Below are 16,611 nucleotides of genomic sequence, written 5' to 3'. Positions count from 1 at the left end.
TGTGTGAGTCTGGTGACTGTGAGAGAGAGAGAGTGTGTGTGAGTCTGGTGACTGTGAGAGAGAGAGAGAGAGAGAGAGAGTGTGTGAGTCTGGTGACTGTGAGAGAGAGTGTGTGAGTCTGGTGACTGTGTGAGAGAGAGAGAGAGAGAGAGAGAGAGAGAGAGAGAGAGAGAGAGAGAGAGAGAGAGAGAGAGAGAGAGAGAGAGAGAGAGAGAGAGAGAGAGAGAGAGAGAGAGAGAGAGAGAGAGAGAGAGAGCGCTTGTGCATTGGGCGGAGGTGGTATCAGCCATCGTCTGTGTGTGGCGCCCGTGCCTCTATGCCTCTTGGGGTCGTTCTTCTACACCTCTGCGTCTAACCTTCCAGAAGGGAAGGCTCCACGGTTACAGTGTCAACCCCTCAGCAACAGGCGGAACGGGTCGCCACGGCTGATTCTCTTCCGTTGTATTCTCCGGGTCTATCGGGTCCATGTGGTGCTTCCTTCCACCTGGATGGCTGTTGGCGTTGCTCTGATGACTTTGTATGGTCTTTCTCTCCTGGGTTTGTTCTTGAAAACCCTTAGGTAGATCTGGTCACCCGGCTCCACTCCCCTTGGTGGGTTCTCGTCTGGCTTTGAGGTTCTGCTTTTCTCTTGTTGGAATACAAACTCATGTACAGCAGTTAGTCGTCAAACATATTGTTCTTAATTCTATATAATTGCTTTAACGGAAGTCCCTTATGGGATCCTTGAAATGAAGTTGAAGGCATGGATCAACCAGTAAATATTTCATGCAAGGTTAGATGAGTCATTCTGTTAGCTTGCATGTGAGAACTCATTAGTGTTAGTGGTATTGTTCTACACAATTCAATTGAGTCAAAAGTTTGATTAGTCTCACTACTTCCCTCCTTGCTCATGGTTAACTCCATGAGCATTAAATGATAATTTAAATTGAGAACATAGCATGTAGGATCACTTCCTAACAGATAGTAGCTAATCGACCATGATTCTAGATTTTAATTGATTTAATTGACAAGTAATTCTACTTGTACAGTTTTAGATTTACTTTTTATTATATGTATTTCAGTCTCATAATTGTCATACCCATTGTCCCCAGCGCTGGTTGACCCCTGGACTTCTGTGGACGAGCGTGTGTGTGCTATGGACAACTTTATATGCTAATTGTTCACGTTATGGAGTCTAGATAATAACCCCTAAATTCTGCGATTACCATGGGACGTATTGATCATGGTGTCCCTTTACTAGAAAAGAGTTTACACCTGAAACACCATTTGGTGCTTTTCTTATCTTCAAAAGTTTTTTCTCCTCTGATTTACTACCTCTGGGCTGGGCCCTTTGTCTCTCTGCGTGTCTCTTTTTTCTGACTCTAAACATTTTTGGCCGCACCTGGGGTCATAAATCGATAACCCCCAGAAGTACCCTTGTCCCACTTCTCTTAGTGGGAGACAAAATCTTAAAAACAATCTCCACTTTATAGGGTTTCCTTCAACACATGGACAATCGTACACCACAAAAAATAATGTTCATCATAACTAAACACATATTTACAAGTTCGACCCATATAAGTCGAACTGACCGATTTCAGGTTTTCAACACATGGACAATCGTACACCACAAAAAATAATGTTCATCATAACTAAACACATATTTACAAGTTCGAACCATATAAGTCGAACTGACCGATTTCAGGTTTTCAATAATCTTTTCTGGTTATTCCAGATTCCTACACGTCTAAATTCAACACCGTCATGGCGGATTTTAACCCTCTTAGGGGAACCACTTGCCGAATAGAAAAAAAAAAAAAAGGGGACTCAAATTTCCCACAAAAAATAGAAACAGTTGCAAACTAATATGTACATTACAAAAAATAACACAATCCAAAAATAAACACCAATGGGTTAGTAGCTGATTTTGAAAACGTTTACTCTGACGATAATCTGTAGATAATATTTAACGGTGTCTCTGTCTCTTCCTATCTCTTAGAAGAGACAGGGACATGGGTAAAAATGCTGGTTTAATAACTAAGTATCACTGTTAGTGTGCATGATGGATCTTAGGTGTACAGAGCAAATATTTACACAGACAATCAGGGAGAACGAAAAGTGTTCTTCTGGGCAGTAGGGGGGCGATTGGGTAATTGTTGAGAGTTGGATATGATTTTCCTTTTGAAAGTAGGGGGGGTGATTATTAGCATGGACGTTGATTAGGTGCCAAGCACAAAGTGCGAGGAACCTATTGTAATTGTTAGTTTTATTATTATTATTATTATTCCGCCCCGTTTGCATTACACAGTCTAAACCGCTCGCACGCTCTTTATGAAACTTACTAGACCTGTAGAGGTTGACCCAAGATTAACAGACAGCAAATATTACACTGATTGGCCCAAAGGTGGCGCTATACTAACTGCCCAAAAATGCAAACTTTGCACAAGCATATCTCGTAGCCGGTTTGACCTACACTCATGAAACTTTGTTCACACGTGCATATCCTCAGGCTGGACAAATATGCCTCAAGAACTTATGACTTGCGGTTCCTAGATTTGCCGCATGAGTCTGTACAATAAAGTTTAAAGCACCCATGAGCCATTGACTTCTAAAAGAGGCGTGGTTTAAAACACAAAAATAGTTAAATGCTCATATCAACATCAAGTTGGACTCCTATGATCTTGACTCCAATGCAAAAGTCAAATTCTGAACAAGATAAAGTCAACATATTTACAAATACGGCGTGGCATCGAAATGGGTGTGGCCTGTCACAAAAAACACCACAGCTCATAGACACAATGTTTGCTTTGAGCGGGACCAACTTCGTGGCTGTTGGGCCCAAAGTTCCAGCTAAGTGAAATGAAAGTGATTGGCAAAACAACATGGCTGCTAGAGGCTCAAAATCCTCAAAAATTGTCAAAATTTAACGTCAAAAGTCAGGGTTAACTTAACCCAATCACCATCAAACCTGGGATAGTCAAAGGTACATGGGTCAAGATGAAACTGTCCAAATTGTATCTAAATCAGTCTAAAGTTGGCGCTATTGCAACAGTCCAAAAATGCAAAAAATGGTTTGATCGTTTTTGTCGGCTCAGGCTTGGCACCGTAAAATGCTGTTTGCAGCTTTATTTCACCTTATTGTTTGCCCATGAAAAAAAATTACAATATTAAGATTTGCATCTTCAATAGTAGACGAATATTTTGCTTTGACAGTTATTCATAATCACAATTAATGCTCTATCATTCTATTCAATTGTCTCTTTTTTAACCCAACTATCTAAATCGGATGACCTGATCTTTATTTATGCTACATATTGTTTGTATTTAATATTGTCTATCCTTTGCCACACTTCTACCTTCTGCATACCACATCAAACGTGCATATGACTTATTCTAATAAAGTAAAACCTGGTTTCATCTTTACGTTCTTATAGTTACGTGAGTATCAAACCTGTTCATTATTATTTCCAAAACAGTTTCCTAGTTATTCAAGTCCCTTATCTATCTATACCATTCCAAAAATATTATTATTATATTTATCTAGTTTTCCGTTGGTCAACATCTAATCGATACAATATTCTCAACCTCTGGTCGGTTTGTCTGTTTGTCTATCTGTGAACAAACATCACACTGATCACATCATCTTACTGAACAACCCCCGAGCAATCCTCTCAGGCCCTCTGGGTTCCAGCCAACTTCTTATCACAACTTTAATAACATAGATCATTTAAAAAATGTCCAGTTCAAAAACAAATACATCGAACATTAATAAATCCACCATAAATCAATTCTACGGCTTCCACATATAATGAAGGTATCTTTGACAGTAGGGATCCAGTTTCATACAGTTTCATCCTCCATAAATTTCTTCATGGTTCAATAATAACGGAGGTCTCCACTACATGTGGATAAATGCAAGTAGACCTACTCTGTCGTATGTACATAATGGGGTAAATCCACAAAAAACACAAATCAATCAATCTATCGTAAATCAATTCTACGGCTTCACATATAACGAAGGTCTCCAATGCATGAATACCTCTTACATCCTATGTACATAATGTGGTAAAAAGAAATATAATTATTTAGTAGTAAAAACACACTGAGTGTGTGTGACAGTTTGTGTGGGTGTGTGTGTGAGACAGAGTGTTTCTGTTAGTGTGTTTAAGCCTGTACGTATATGTGTGAGATAGTCTGTGTGTGTGAGAGATAGTATGTGATACAGTTACTGAGAGGGTGAGGGTGTTGGGGGAGAGAGAGAGAGAGAGAGAGAGAGAGAGAGAGAGAGAGAGAGAGAGAGAGAGAGAGAGAGAGAGAGAGAGAGAGAGAGAGAGAGAGAGAGAGAGAGAGAGAGAGAGGGGGGGGGAGAGAGGGAGAGAGAGAGAGAGTTGGGGGGATAGGTAGATGGTTCCCCGAGTTGGCCCTCCTGAGACACCCTGCATGAAGCCCTGTCAGCCCTGGTACAACATCCAGCCAGCTGAAGGCCCAGCCAAGGGTTCTCAAGCAAGAACACAATAATGAAGGGAACATTCACTGATTGAGCCATGCGCATTTGCCATGCTCAAAATGCGAGAGTCAGAGTGAGAGAGACAGACAGACAGACAGAGAGACAGTGAGAGATAGACAGACAGAGAGACAGAGGGGGGGGAGAGGGAGAGAGAGAGGGGGGGAGAGGGAGAGAGAGAGGGGGGGGGAGAGAGGGAGAGAAGGGGGGGGGGAGAGGGAGAGGGGGGGGGAGAGAGAGGGAGAGAGAGAGGGGGGGGAGAGAGGGAGAGAGAGTTGGGGGGATAGGTAGATGGTTCCCCGAGTTGGCCCTCCTGAGACACCCTGCATGAAGCCCTGTCAGCCCTGGTACAACATCCAGCCAGCTGAAGGCCCAGCCAAGGGTTCTCAAGCAAGAACACAATAATGAAGGGAACATTCACTGATTGAGCCATGTGCATTTGCCATGCTCAAAATGCGAGAGACAGAGTGAGAGAGACAGACAGACAGACAGTGAAAGAGACAGTGAGAGAGACAGTGAGACAGACAGACAGACAGACAGACAGACAGAGAGGGGGGGAGAGAGGGAGAGAGGGGGGGGGGAGAGAGGGAGAGGGGGGGAGAGAGAGGGAGAGGGGGGGGAAGAGAGGGAGAGAGAGAGAGAGTTGGGGGGATAGGTAGATCGTTCCCCGAGTTTGCCCTTCTGAGACACCCTGCATGAAGCCCTGTCAGCCCGTTAAAACATCCAGCCAGCTGAAGGCCCAGCCAAGGGTTCTCAAGCAAGAACACAATAATGAAGGGAACATTCACTGATTGAGCCATGAGCATCTGCCATGCTCAAAATACGAGAGACAGAGAGAGAGTGAGGGTGAGAGTGTTAGAGTTAGAGTTAGAGTTAGAGAGAGAGAGAGACTGGGGGTGATTGTAGGGGTAGGGAGGTGTCGAGCTGGAGAGAGGAGGGGGGGTCGTAGGGGGAGGGAGTGGTCGAGCTGGAGAGAGGGGGGGGTCGTAGGGGGAGGGAGTGGTCGAGCTGGATAGAGGGGGGGTCGTAGGGGGAGGGAGTGGTCGAACTGGAGAGAGGGGGGGGTCGTATGGGGAGGGAGGGGTCGAGCTGGAGAGAGGGGGGGTCGTAGGGGGAGGGAGTGGTCGAACTAGAGAGAGGGGGGGGGGTCGTATGGGGAGGGAGGGGTCGAACTGGAGAGAGGGGGGGTCGTATGGGGAGGGAGGGGTCGAACTGGGGGGGGGGGGGGGGGTCGTATGGGGAGGGAGGGGTCGAACTGGAGAGAGAGGGGGGGGTCGTAGGGGGAGGGAGGGGTCGAGAGGGAGAGAGGGGGGGGTCGTAGGGGGAGGGAGGGTGGAAACAATGCTTCCACCATGTGGTCGACCATAATCGCCATTAAAAAATGCGTTAACATGGCCACCGACACGACGAGAACTGTATTCCATACAGATTGTCTTTGTTTCATGGGACCTAGAGACACCACCACGTGTGGACTCCCATTCTAGTCTTCTGGGCCTAATAACACCACGGTATTGCCGACTCGACAATGCTCTGAACACTCTTTCCAGCTTCGAGGTCTCAACGAACTGTTTAATACAACTTGGATAACAATTTAGCTCATCAGTAGGCTACTGTGTCCCGGTCAAAACGCGGACACGTCGAAAACTTAACAAATCCTTTATACAGATCACCTCTAAAACCCCGTCGGGTATCACATTTAGACAAACATATATACAATTCTGGCCCTTTGTTTCCTCGGTTTAGTCTTATAATGGCGACTAAATCATTGTTTATAATTAATTCCCAATCGGAGTTATCAGCGATCGTTCATCTTTACTTCGGCTTAACTGTAATGACTATGGACCGGAATAACGGAGCTTTCACGAAAACGAATACTGATTACCTCTGCCACCTAAAGTTCCTATAACTAATTCCTATGCAGATTTAGTCTTTGCGACAATAGGTTCTGCTTACCTGATTTAGTGGGCCCGTGGCAGGGGTGATCAGATCCTCGTGTTCGATCGGCTCGGTCAGCCCAGGTCCGCCTTTCCTTGGATAAATCACGTCAGGGTCACCAAATTGTTGTGGATTTTGGTCCAGGGAAGGCCGCCGAGACAGGATCGCTTTTAACTCACTTTATTTGGTTAAGGTTATTGGTCTATTGTCTATCGTCTATGAAACAAAAGGAGAGGAATGGTAAATAACACGCGCGGAGCGTCTCAGAGCTTAGCATCCAGGATACGCTGCTGAGAGATTCTGTCTCCAGATGGCGGAGTCCGAGTTAAATAAGAAGGTAAAAGGTGGGCGTGCTCTGTGGCTTTAAAAGCCCGCCCCCTTTCATCTATGGTTTTCCCACTTCCTCTGTGTGTCCGTTGCTGCCCCTAGTGTAAATGTTTCGGAACTTTGTCAAATGTGTTCAGTTCTGCCCTCTGGCGATTGTGAGGGGAAATTAACTCTAAACTATGCTTGGTGCTACTGGATATGGCTATGTGAGAGTATTACAGTAAAAATGTATCACTAGGGAATATTACAATTAAAAAATGTCACAAAATAGACAATGAAACAGACCACTTGGAGGCATGCAAACTAGTCACCTTTTGGTGAAATTCGCCGTTTTGTAAACAAAATCGGCCACTTGTGTGATTTGTGGAGATCTGTTGAGAAAACATTTGGGGGGGGGGGGGGGGCGTAGTGCTGCCGCGATTAGTCGACCATGAAGATTAGTCGACTGCAATTTTTTTAGCCGATGAGTCATTTTACTATTGACCGCCATTTATTTGTTCTCCCGTCTCAAACGGCTCACTGTAATTCACCTCCACACCACAAATCTTTGCGCTGTGCGCGCCCCGCTGGTTAATCTGCTATCCTCTTTCTTCCCCCTCCCCCCGCCTTCACTGCTTTGATATGAGAAATGGCCGAGGCAGGTGAGTCCTCCGAATCAAGAATTAGACCAAAAGCGTCCAAAGTATGAGAGTATTTCAGGCCAACTGATGAAGCCTGTGGATGCCTCAGGACGGACTTGTCAACGCGCTGCGGCATCACTTACTTGATGTTGTTTATATTGAAGATAGGCAGGTTGTAGAGGGTGCATGTGTGAATGAATGAACGTGAGTTTGTGAGAACGTGTGTGTTTATGCGATTTCAAAGTAACAAACAAACAAACTCAAAGCCGATGCATGCACCCAAAACTATTCGTTCAAAACCAAATAAACAAATCAAAAACGGTGTTGCTTATTCGCTTCAAATTCTTTCTTTTCTTTTCAAAACTTTGGATTGAATACGGCGCGGTACCGAGCGGTGAAAACAATGTTGGCTCCTGTGTGTGCCTTGTGCACCTGCGTTATATCACTTAATATGACTTTGGCAGTAATGTTTTAAACCCCGCCATGCACGCAAGTGTAAACGCAAGCAGCATAGCTGCGTGCCTGCCTGCTTTCAGTGCATAATTATTTATTTGGTTATATTTAAGTTATTTATATTGTTTACATTTGTTTTTGATTTGGTAACATTTAAGTTATTTGTATTGTTTATGGCACAGGAGACATTTTATGTTTTGGCCCTTCAGTTGAGTTCAAAATAAAATGGACACAATGAAATAACAAAAGTGCAAGGCTGAGGCATGCTGCCAAACAGCAAAAGCGGGCCCTGGAGACACTGGTCCAGGCCAAGAAGAAACATAAATAATGGAAGACTCCTATTGCCCTGTCCTCCCACCTCTTTATTCTTCTTTATTCTTCCCACCTTTTTATTCTTCTCGAGCAGTATTCGTCTTGGAGAGTATCAAGTTTGTAATAAGTTATGTACCTATTGGGGCTGCCCTTTGTAAGACATTAAAAAAGTAATAAAAAATGAGCATTTAGTAGTTTATTTTTTAAAAGAAAACTCCCCGGAGTACAACCCTGGAACCCCCAGTGGGTCTGTGTTTTTCTCGGCTCACGCATCATTCTCACCTTTTCACCCCAAGCCAGTTTGCATGCCTGCACTTGATATCTGACCCATATCTGAGTTCATCAGAACTGTTTCTCCCCCGGCTTGTCATCAGAATATGGATCAGTTGTTCTTCAGCCTGAGCACTACTGGAGTTGACGTCTTTCAGCAAGAGGACCCTGCTCCTCGTACCTCCAGGGGCCTCACTTTCTGTCACAAGTCTCTTTGGATAAAAGACAAAATACGACCCCCACTTTTTAAAGGGTAGTTTCTGGAAAAATAATAATAATATAATCAAAATCAAATCAAATAATAATAATCAAATCAGTTTTTATAAAGAAAATCATTTCATTTGAAAATCATAATAATTAAAACCGTTTGTTTTCCCCAAACCTTGCTTGCGCACCACAACAAAGAAAAGAGCAAACAAAAAGTACGGTAACTGTTAGGGCCCAGCTCCTACGGGGAAAGGGAAGCAGCATGGAACCACAAGGAGTCGGTCAAATGAAAGGCATTCATCACCAGGAAGACGGAAATGTCGTCTAGACCCTGAATACAAAACTATTTTACTATAAAATTATTAAAATCTAAAATTGTTTTACTATTTTAGACACATTTCCAGGAAAGAAAACTTGTCTCATATTCAGGTCAATACGGTAGTTCTAAATTAACATTCCTACGTTTATTTTGAATGAAATTCCATGTGTGTTCTCTCCACAGACACCAGGGGAGGTCGAAGGTTCCCAGTGGACCGTCTGTACAGCAGCACACAGAGTTGAAGGTGTGTAAATGTACAACACTGAGTTCAGTCATGAATGACATGTGACCAACATCTCTCCTGGAGCTAACAGTCTGGAGCTAACAGTCTGGAGCTAACAGTCTCCAGGCTTCCCTCTTCAGACCAGCAGGACGTGAATCCAGGACAGACGCTTCTGATGTCCTCAGTTAGTTCACAGTAAAGTTCTCATTGATGTTTGTTCTGTTCCAGCGGATCAAGGAGAACGCACACGCTTTTCTAGACAAGGAGGTGGAGAAGCTCTGGAGGGTTCTCTTCCCAGATTACCCACAATGCTCAGAGAGCCAGAGGGAGGAGGAGGAGGAGGTGGATGGTGAGGAAGAGGAGCAGAGGAGGCGCGCCATAGAGGGAGTGGAAGACATCACACTGCTCTGCATGAAGCAGTTGAAGCTGGAGGAGATGGCAGACTTACTGAGGAGCAGTAAGATACTCTTATTTTTAGAAGAGATTACGAAGATACTTTTTTGGATCAGTAAGATACAGTAAGATACTCTTACTTTGAAAACAGATCAGGAATATACTCTCATTTTGAAAACTGATTAGGGAGATATCCTTATTTTGAAAACTTATTTTGAATATGCTCTTTTTTTAAACAGCAGTAAATGACTGTTGGTTAAAATAAGGGCAGTCATATTTTGATAATTTGAAGTCAACAATTTTTGATAGTTTGTATACTTTCTTCTTTTGTCATGTAATTTAGAAAAAGTTGCTGCTGAGTGCCAACATAAGATCAAGGCTTATCTGAAGGAGAAGACCCAGTGTGTGTTTGAGGGAATCGCTAAAGCAGGAGAGTCAAGACCTCTGAATGACATCTACACAGAGCTCTACATCACAGAGGGAGGCAGTGGAGAGGTCAACAAGGAACATGAGGTCAGACTGATTGAAACAGCTTCCAGGAAACCAGCCAGGGAGGAAACACCAATCAGATGTGAAGACATCTTTAAACCCTTACCTGGAAAATATCAACCAATCAGGACAATAATGACAACTGGAGTGGCCGGCATTGGTAAAACCATCTTAACACAAAAGTTCACTCTGGACTAGGCTGAAGGCAAAACCAACCACGACATACACTTCACATTTCCCATCACTTTCAGAGAGCTGAATTTACTGAAAGATAAAAAGTTTAGCTTGGTGGAACTTCTTCATCACTTCTTTATTGAAACCAAAGAAGCAGGAATCTGCAGATACGACCGGTTCCAAGTTGTCTTCATCTTGGATGGTCTGGATGAGTGTCGACTTCCTCTGGACTTCCAGAACAACCCGATCTGTACTGATGTCACAGAGTCCACCTCGGTGGACGTGCTGCTGACAAACCTCATCAGGGGCAACCTGCTTCCCTCCGCTTGCATCTGGATAACCACACGCCCTGCAGCAGCCAATCAGATCCCTGCTGAGTGTGTTGGCATGGTGACAGAGGTGAGAGGGTTCACTGACCCACAGAAGGAGGAGTACTTCAAGAAGAGATTCAGAGACGAGAAGATAGCCAGAAAAATCATCTTCCACATCAAGACATCACGAAGCCTCTACATCATGTGTCACATCCCAGTCTTCTGTTGGATCACTGCTACAGTTCTGGAGGACTTCTTCAAAACATCCCAGGGAGAAGAAGAGATGCCCAAGACCATGACTCAGATGTACAGCCACTTCCTGAGGGTTCAGTCCATACAGGGGGACAGGAAGTATCATGGGAGAGCTGAAACAGATCCACAGTGGAGTTCATTTAGCAAGGAGATCATTGTTTCTCTGGGAAAACTGGCCTTTAACCAGCTGGAGAAAGGCAACCTGATCTTCTACGAGGCAGACCTGGCAGAGTGTGACATCGGTATCACAGCAGCTTCAGTGTACTCTGGAGTGTTCACCCAGATCTTTAAAGAGGAATGTGGGCTGTACCAGGACAAGGTGTTCTGCTTTGTCCATCTGAGCATCCAGGAGTTTCTGGCTGCCCTTTATGTCTTCCTGTCCTTCATCGACACTGGTGTCAATCTGCTCTCAGAACAACAACCAACCTGGTGGTCTATTGTTTTTGAAAAACGATCTGATCTCTTCTACCAGAGTGCTGCGGACAAGGCCATACAGAGTGAGAACGGACACCTGGACTTGTTCCTCCGCTTCCTCCTGGGCCTCTCTCTGGATACAAATCAGAATCTCCTACGAGGCCTGCTGGGACAGACAATAAGAAGTTCACAGACCAATCAGAATACAGTGTCTTACATCAAGAAGAAGATAAGTGGAGATCTCTCTCCAGAGAGAAGCATCAATCTGTTCCACTGTCTGAATGAGCTGAACGACCGTTCTCTAGTGGAGGAGATCCAACAGTACCTGACATCAGGAAGTCTCTCCACAGAATCTCTCTCCCCTGCTCAGTGGTCAGCTCTGGTCTTCATCTTACTGTCATCAGAAGAGAAGCTGGACGTGTTTGACCTGAAGAAATACTCTGCTTCAGAGGAGGGTCTTCTGAGGCTGCTGCCAGTGGTCAAAGCCTCCAAAACATCTCTGTAGGTTCACTAATAACATGTATTACAATACACATAATACTACAAATTAAAAGTTATATCAACATACAAAACATCTCTGTAGTTTAACTTATAACATGTTTTACAAAATATATAACAGTAGAATATAAGTTGTAATAATATACAAACCATCTCTGTAGGTTCATTAATAACATGTACTACAATACACAACACAAGTTAAAGGTTACAATAATATACAAAACATCTCTGTATGTGTTCTAAGACCTTGTATTACAACATATGCAACACAATAATACTAGAATAATATAAACATCTACAATACATGTCTGTTGTCCAGGCATAACAAATATACTCACTTATAACAAATATAAGTATACAGAGAAATAGTTATATGATACAAAGATATTTACTTTGTTTAAAGGTGACATATTATACCACCAGGAGGCACACTCACACCTGGTGGTATAACCTTTAAATAAAAGCTGAACTGACATATATTCAACCAACTTCGTGTTAATAGTGATATACTTTCTGAAGAGTTACATGTTCCTGTCTGTTTTTGTTTTGTTTAAAGGCTGACTGGCTGCCATCTGTCAGAGAGATGCTGTGAAGCTCTGGCCTCAGTTCTCAGCTCCAACTCCTCTAGTCTGAGAGAGCTGGACCTGAGTAACAATGATCTGCAGGATTCAGGAGTGAAGCTGCTCTCTTCTGGACTGGGGAGTCCACACTGTACACTGGAAACTCTCAGGTCAGTTTACTTAATGTGCATAATGAAGTTTTACTATCAGCAGACATTCAGCTGATTCTTAGATAGTGAAGTAGTTGTCACAAGTCTAGACATTATCATTGTATGCATGCCAACTAAAATACTTGGAAATAAACTTGAGAAAATAAATTCTGCTCTTGTTTTTCTGAATTAACAACATAATTATGTTGAATTCTGAGTTTTTATGGAATAATAAGATGCTCTTTTTTTCTGAATTAGTGTTAATTATCGCATTATTCTGAGATAAGATTTCATGGCAAAAATAAATGTGCTGTTTTTGTGATTTAACGAGATGCCTCCAAATCCCAAGAGAAGCTCTCCCCTCTATGGAGTACGGTAGCTGCTGCTCATCAGCCTTAAAGAACCAGTGAACCCAAAACTACATTTTTTGGTTTTAAACGTCATTTGTTTTATTTGATCATCAATATAGTAATGTATTAATAATATATATAATATGATAATTTTATCACTGTTACTGAAATGAGTCCCAATTTAGAGAGAAAAGGGGTAAAATCCTATGTTTTTGCCATTCTCCCCAAAACACACCGTGAACGTTCCACCCTGCTGAACGCAGGTGGCGTTCTTTACGTGACGTCAGACCTTTACTGAGGAAGTCTGACGTCATGACCGAGGGACACCCCCTCCTCTGTGAAGCTCCGTCTGAGCAGCTGTTAAGGGGAAGTAGAGCGAGTGGACCCAAATGCTCACACAGAGTGAGGCTGACAGACAGTAAATCAAAGGGTCTTTACTGAGGGACACAAATATGTAAAGGAGGGACTTGGGGCTTGAAGGCTGGAGGGTAGTCAGACAGGGGAGGGGTCGGTGACAGGAGGGTAGTCAGACAGGGGAGGGGTCGGTGACAGGAGGGTAGTCAGACAGGGGAGGGGTCGGTGACAGGAGGGTAGTCAGACAGGGGAGGGGTCGGTGACAGGAGGGTAGTCAGACAGGGGAGGGGTCGGTGACAGGAGGGTAGTCAGACAGGGGAGGGGTCGGTGACAGGAGGGTAGTCAGACAGGGGAGGGGTCGGTGACACTGTACAGGGAGGAGATTGTTAGGGCGAGCGACGGAGCCCAAGGACTCAACAATGTAGACACTAGGAGGGACCAGGGACGAGGTACTGACTGTTAGTGTGAAACAACGATCTAGCGATGATTGTATACATTAAAAATGTCTTAAATTACATATTCAACTAGGGTTAGTTGTGTGAATATTTTTAACAGACAGTAGTTTAACTGTCTGTTAAAAATGTTCTGAAGAGTAACATGTTCCTGTCTGTTTGTGTGAGTGTAGAGCCCTAAAGTAGAATAACAGACTCTTCTTAAAAAGTTTCTTTGAAGACATGTTTTCCAGTTGTTTCATCATTCATAAAACATTATAGATGTATAATTGATGTATAATTAAAACAACTGCATATTGTTTAAAGGCTGACTGGCTGCCATCTGTCAAAGAGATGCTGTGAAGCTCTGGCCTCAGTTCTCAGCTCCAACTCCTCTAGTCTGAGAGAGCTGGACCTGAGTACCAATGATCTGCAGGATTCAGGAGTGAAGCTGCTCTCTTCTGGACTGGGGAGTCCACACTGTACACTGGAAACTCTCAGGTCAGTTTACTTTAAGTGCATAATAACATTTTACTATCGGCAGACATTCAGCTGATTCTTAAATAGTGTAGTAGTTGTCACAAGCCTAGACGTAATCATTGTATGTATGCCACCTAAAATACTTGGAAATTCACTTGAGAAAATGAATTCTGTTCTTGTTTTTCTGAATTACTGTGTTAATTATCTCAGAATTCTGAGATAAGATTTCATGGCAAAAATAAATGTGCTGTTTTTGTGATTTAACGAGTTTTAATATGTTTTATATGATCTTCAATATAGTAATCCATGCCATTTTATCACTGTTACTGAAATAAGTCCCCAATTTAGAGAGAAAAGGGGTCAAATCGTATGTTTTTACCATCCTCCCCAAAACACGCCGTGAACGTTCCACCCTGCTGAACGCAGGTGGCGTTCTTTACGTGACGTCAGACCTTTACTGAGGAAGTCTGACGTCACGACCGAGGGGCACCCCCCTCCTCTGTGAAGCTCCGTCTGAGCAGCTGTTAAGAGGAAGTAGAGCGAGTGGACCCAAATGCTCACACAGAGTGAGGCTGACAGACAGTAAATCAAAGGGTCTTTACTGAGGGACACAAATATGTAAAGGAGGGACTTGGGGCTTGAAGGCTGGAGGGTAGTCAGACAGGGGAGGGGTCGGTGACAGGAGGGTAGTCAGACAGGGGAGGGGTCGGTGACAGGAGGGTAGTCAGACAGGGGAGGGGTCGGTGACAGGAGGGTAGTCAGACAGGGGAGGGGTCGGTGACAGGAGGGTAGTCAGACAGGGGAGGGGTCGGTGACAGGAGGGTAGTCAGACAGGGGAGGGGTCGGTGACAGGAGGGTAGTCAGACAGGGGAGGGGTCGGTGACAGGAGGGTAGTCAGACAGGGGAGGGGTCGGTGACAGGAGGGTAGTCAGACAGGGGAGGGGTCGGTGACAGGAGGGTAGTCAGACAGGGGAGGGGTCGGTGACAGGAGGGTAGTCAGACAGGGGAGGGGTCGGTGACAGGAGGGTAGTCAGACAGGGGAGGGGTCGGTGACACTGTACAGGGAGGAGATTGTTAGGGCGAGCGACGGAGCCCAAGGACTCAACAATGTAGACACTAGGAGGGACCAGGGACGAGGTACTGACTGTTAGTGTGAAACAACGATCTAGCGATGATTGTATACATTTAAAATGTCTTAAATTACATATTCAACTAGGGTTAGTTGTGTGAATATTTTTAATAGACAGTAGTTTAACTGTCTGTTAAAAATGTTCTGAAGAGTAACATGTTCCTGCCTGTTTGTGTGAGTGTAGAGCCCTAAAGTACAATAACAGACTCTTCTTAAAAAGTTTCTTTGAAGACACGTTTTCAAGTTGTTTCATCATTCATAAAACATTATAGATGTATCATTTATGTATAATTAAAACAACTGCATATTGTTTAAAGGCTGACTGGCTGCTATCTGTCAGAGAGATGCTGTGAAGCTCTGGCCTCAGTTCTCAGCTCCAACTCCTCTAGTCTGAGAGAGCTGGACCTGAGTAACAATGATCTGCAGGATTCAGGAGTGAAGCTGCTCTCTGCTGGACTGGGGAGTCCACACTGTACACTGGAAACTCTCAGGTCAGTTTACTTAATGTGCATAATAACATTTTACTATCAGCAGACATCCAGCTGATTCTTAAATAGTGTAGTAGTTGTCACAAGCCTAGACTTAATCATTGTATGCATGCCACCGAAAATACTTGGAAATTCACTTGAGAAAATGAATTCTGTTCTTGTTTTTCTGAATTAATGACTTATGACTTAATTTTTATGGAATAATAATCCACTTTTTTTTTCTGAATTACTGTGTTCATTATCTCAGAATTCAGAGATAAGATTTTATGGCAAAAATAAATGTGCTGTTTTTGTGATTTAACGAGTTTTTATATGTTTTATATGATCTTCAATATAGTAATCCATGCCATTGTATCACTGTTACTGAAATAAGTCCCCAATTTAGAGAGAAAAGGGGTCAAATCCTATGTTTTTGCCATTCTCCCCAAAACACACCGTGAACGCTCCACTCTGCTGAACGCAGGTGGCGTTCTTTACGTGACGTCAGACCTTTACTGAGGAAGTCTGACGTCATGACCGAGGGGCACCCCCCTCCTCTGTGAAGCTCCGTCTGAGCAGCTGTTAAGAGGAAGTAGAGCGAGTGGACCCAAATGCTCACACAGAGTGAGGCTGACAGACAGTAAATCAAAGGGTCTTTACTGAGGGACACAAATATGTAAAGGAGGGACTTGGGGCTTGAAGGCTGGAGGGTAGTCAGACAGGGGAGGGGTCGGTGACAGGAGGGTAGTCAGACAGGGGAGGGGTCGGTGACAGGAGGGTAGTCAGACAGGGGAGGGGTCGGTGACAGGAGGGTAGTCAGACAGGGGAGGGGTCGGTGACAGGAGGGTAGTCAGACAGGGGAGGGGTCGGTGACAGGAGGGTAGTCAGACAGGGGAGGGGTCGGTGACAGGAGGGTAGTCAGACAGGGGAGGGGTCGGTGACAGGAGGGTAGTCAGACAGGGGAGGGGTCGGTGACAGGAGGGTAGTCAGACAGGGGAGGGGTCGGTGACA

At 44.2% G+C, this 16,611-nt stretch overlaps 1 protein-coding gene across 1 annotated transcript in view; it reads left to right on the top strand.

Moving 5' to 3' along the window:
• Positions 1-16,611, top strand: part of LOC311380169 (uncharacterized protein) — a 56,325-nt gene that overhangs the window by 30,622 nt on the left and 9,092 nt on the right. Inside the window, exons 5-7 of the mRNA XM_084488372.1 lie at positions 12,237-12,410; positions 13,852-14,025; positions 15,451-15,624. Of these exons, the coding sequence (XP_084344498.1) occupies positions 12,237-12,410; positions 13,852-14,025; positions 15,451-15,624 (522 nt within the window). The remainder of the gene's footprint in view (positions 1-12,236; positions 12,411-13,851; positions 14,026-15,450; positions 15,625-16,611) is intronic.

The sequence above is a fragment of the Micromesistius poutassou genome (assembly GCF_964030765.1).
Source record: "Micromesistius poutassou genome assembly, chromosome: 1".
NCBI lineage: Eukaryota > Metazoa > Chordata > Actinopteri > Gadiformes > Gadidae > Micromesistius > Micromesistius poutassou.
Note: the sequence above shows the minus strand (reverse complement) of the source record. Positions and strands in the feature narration are given on the sequence as shown.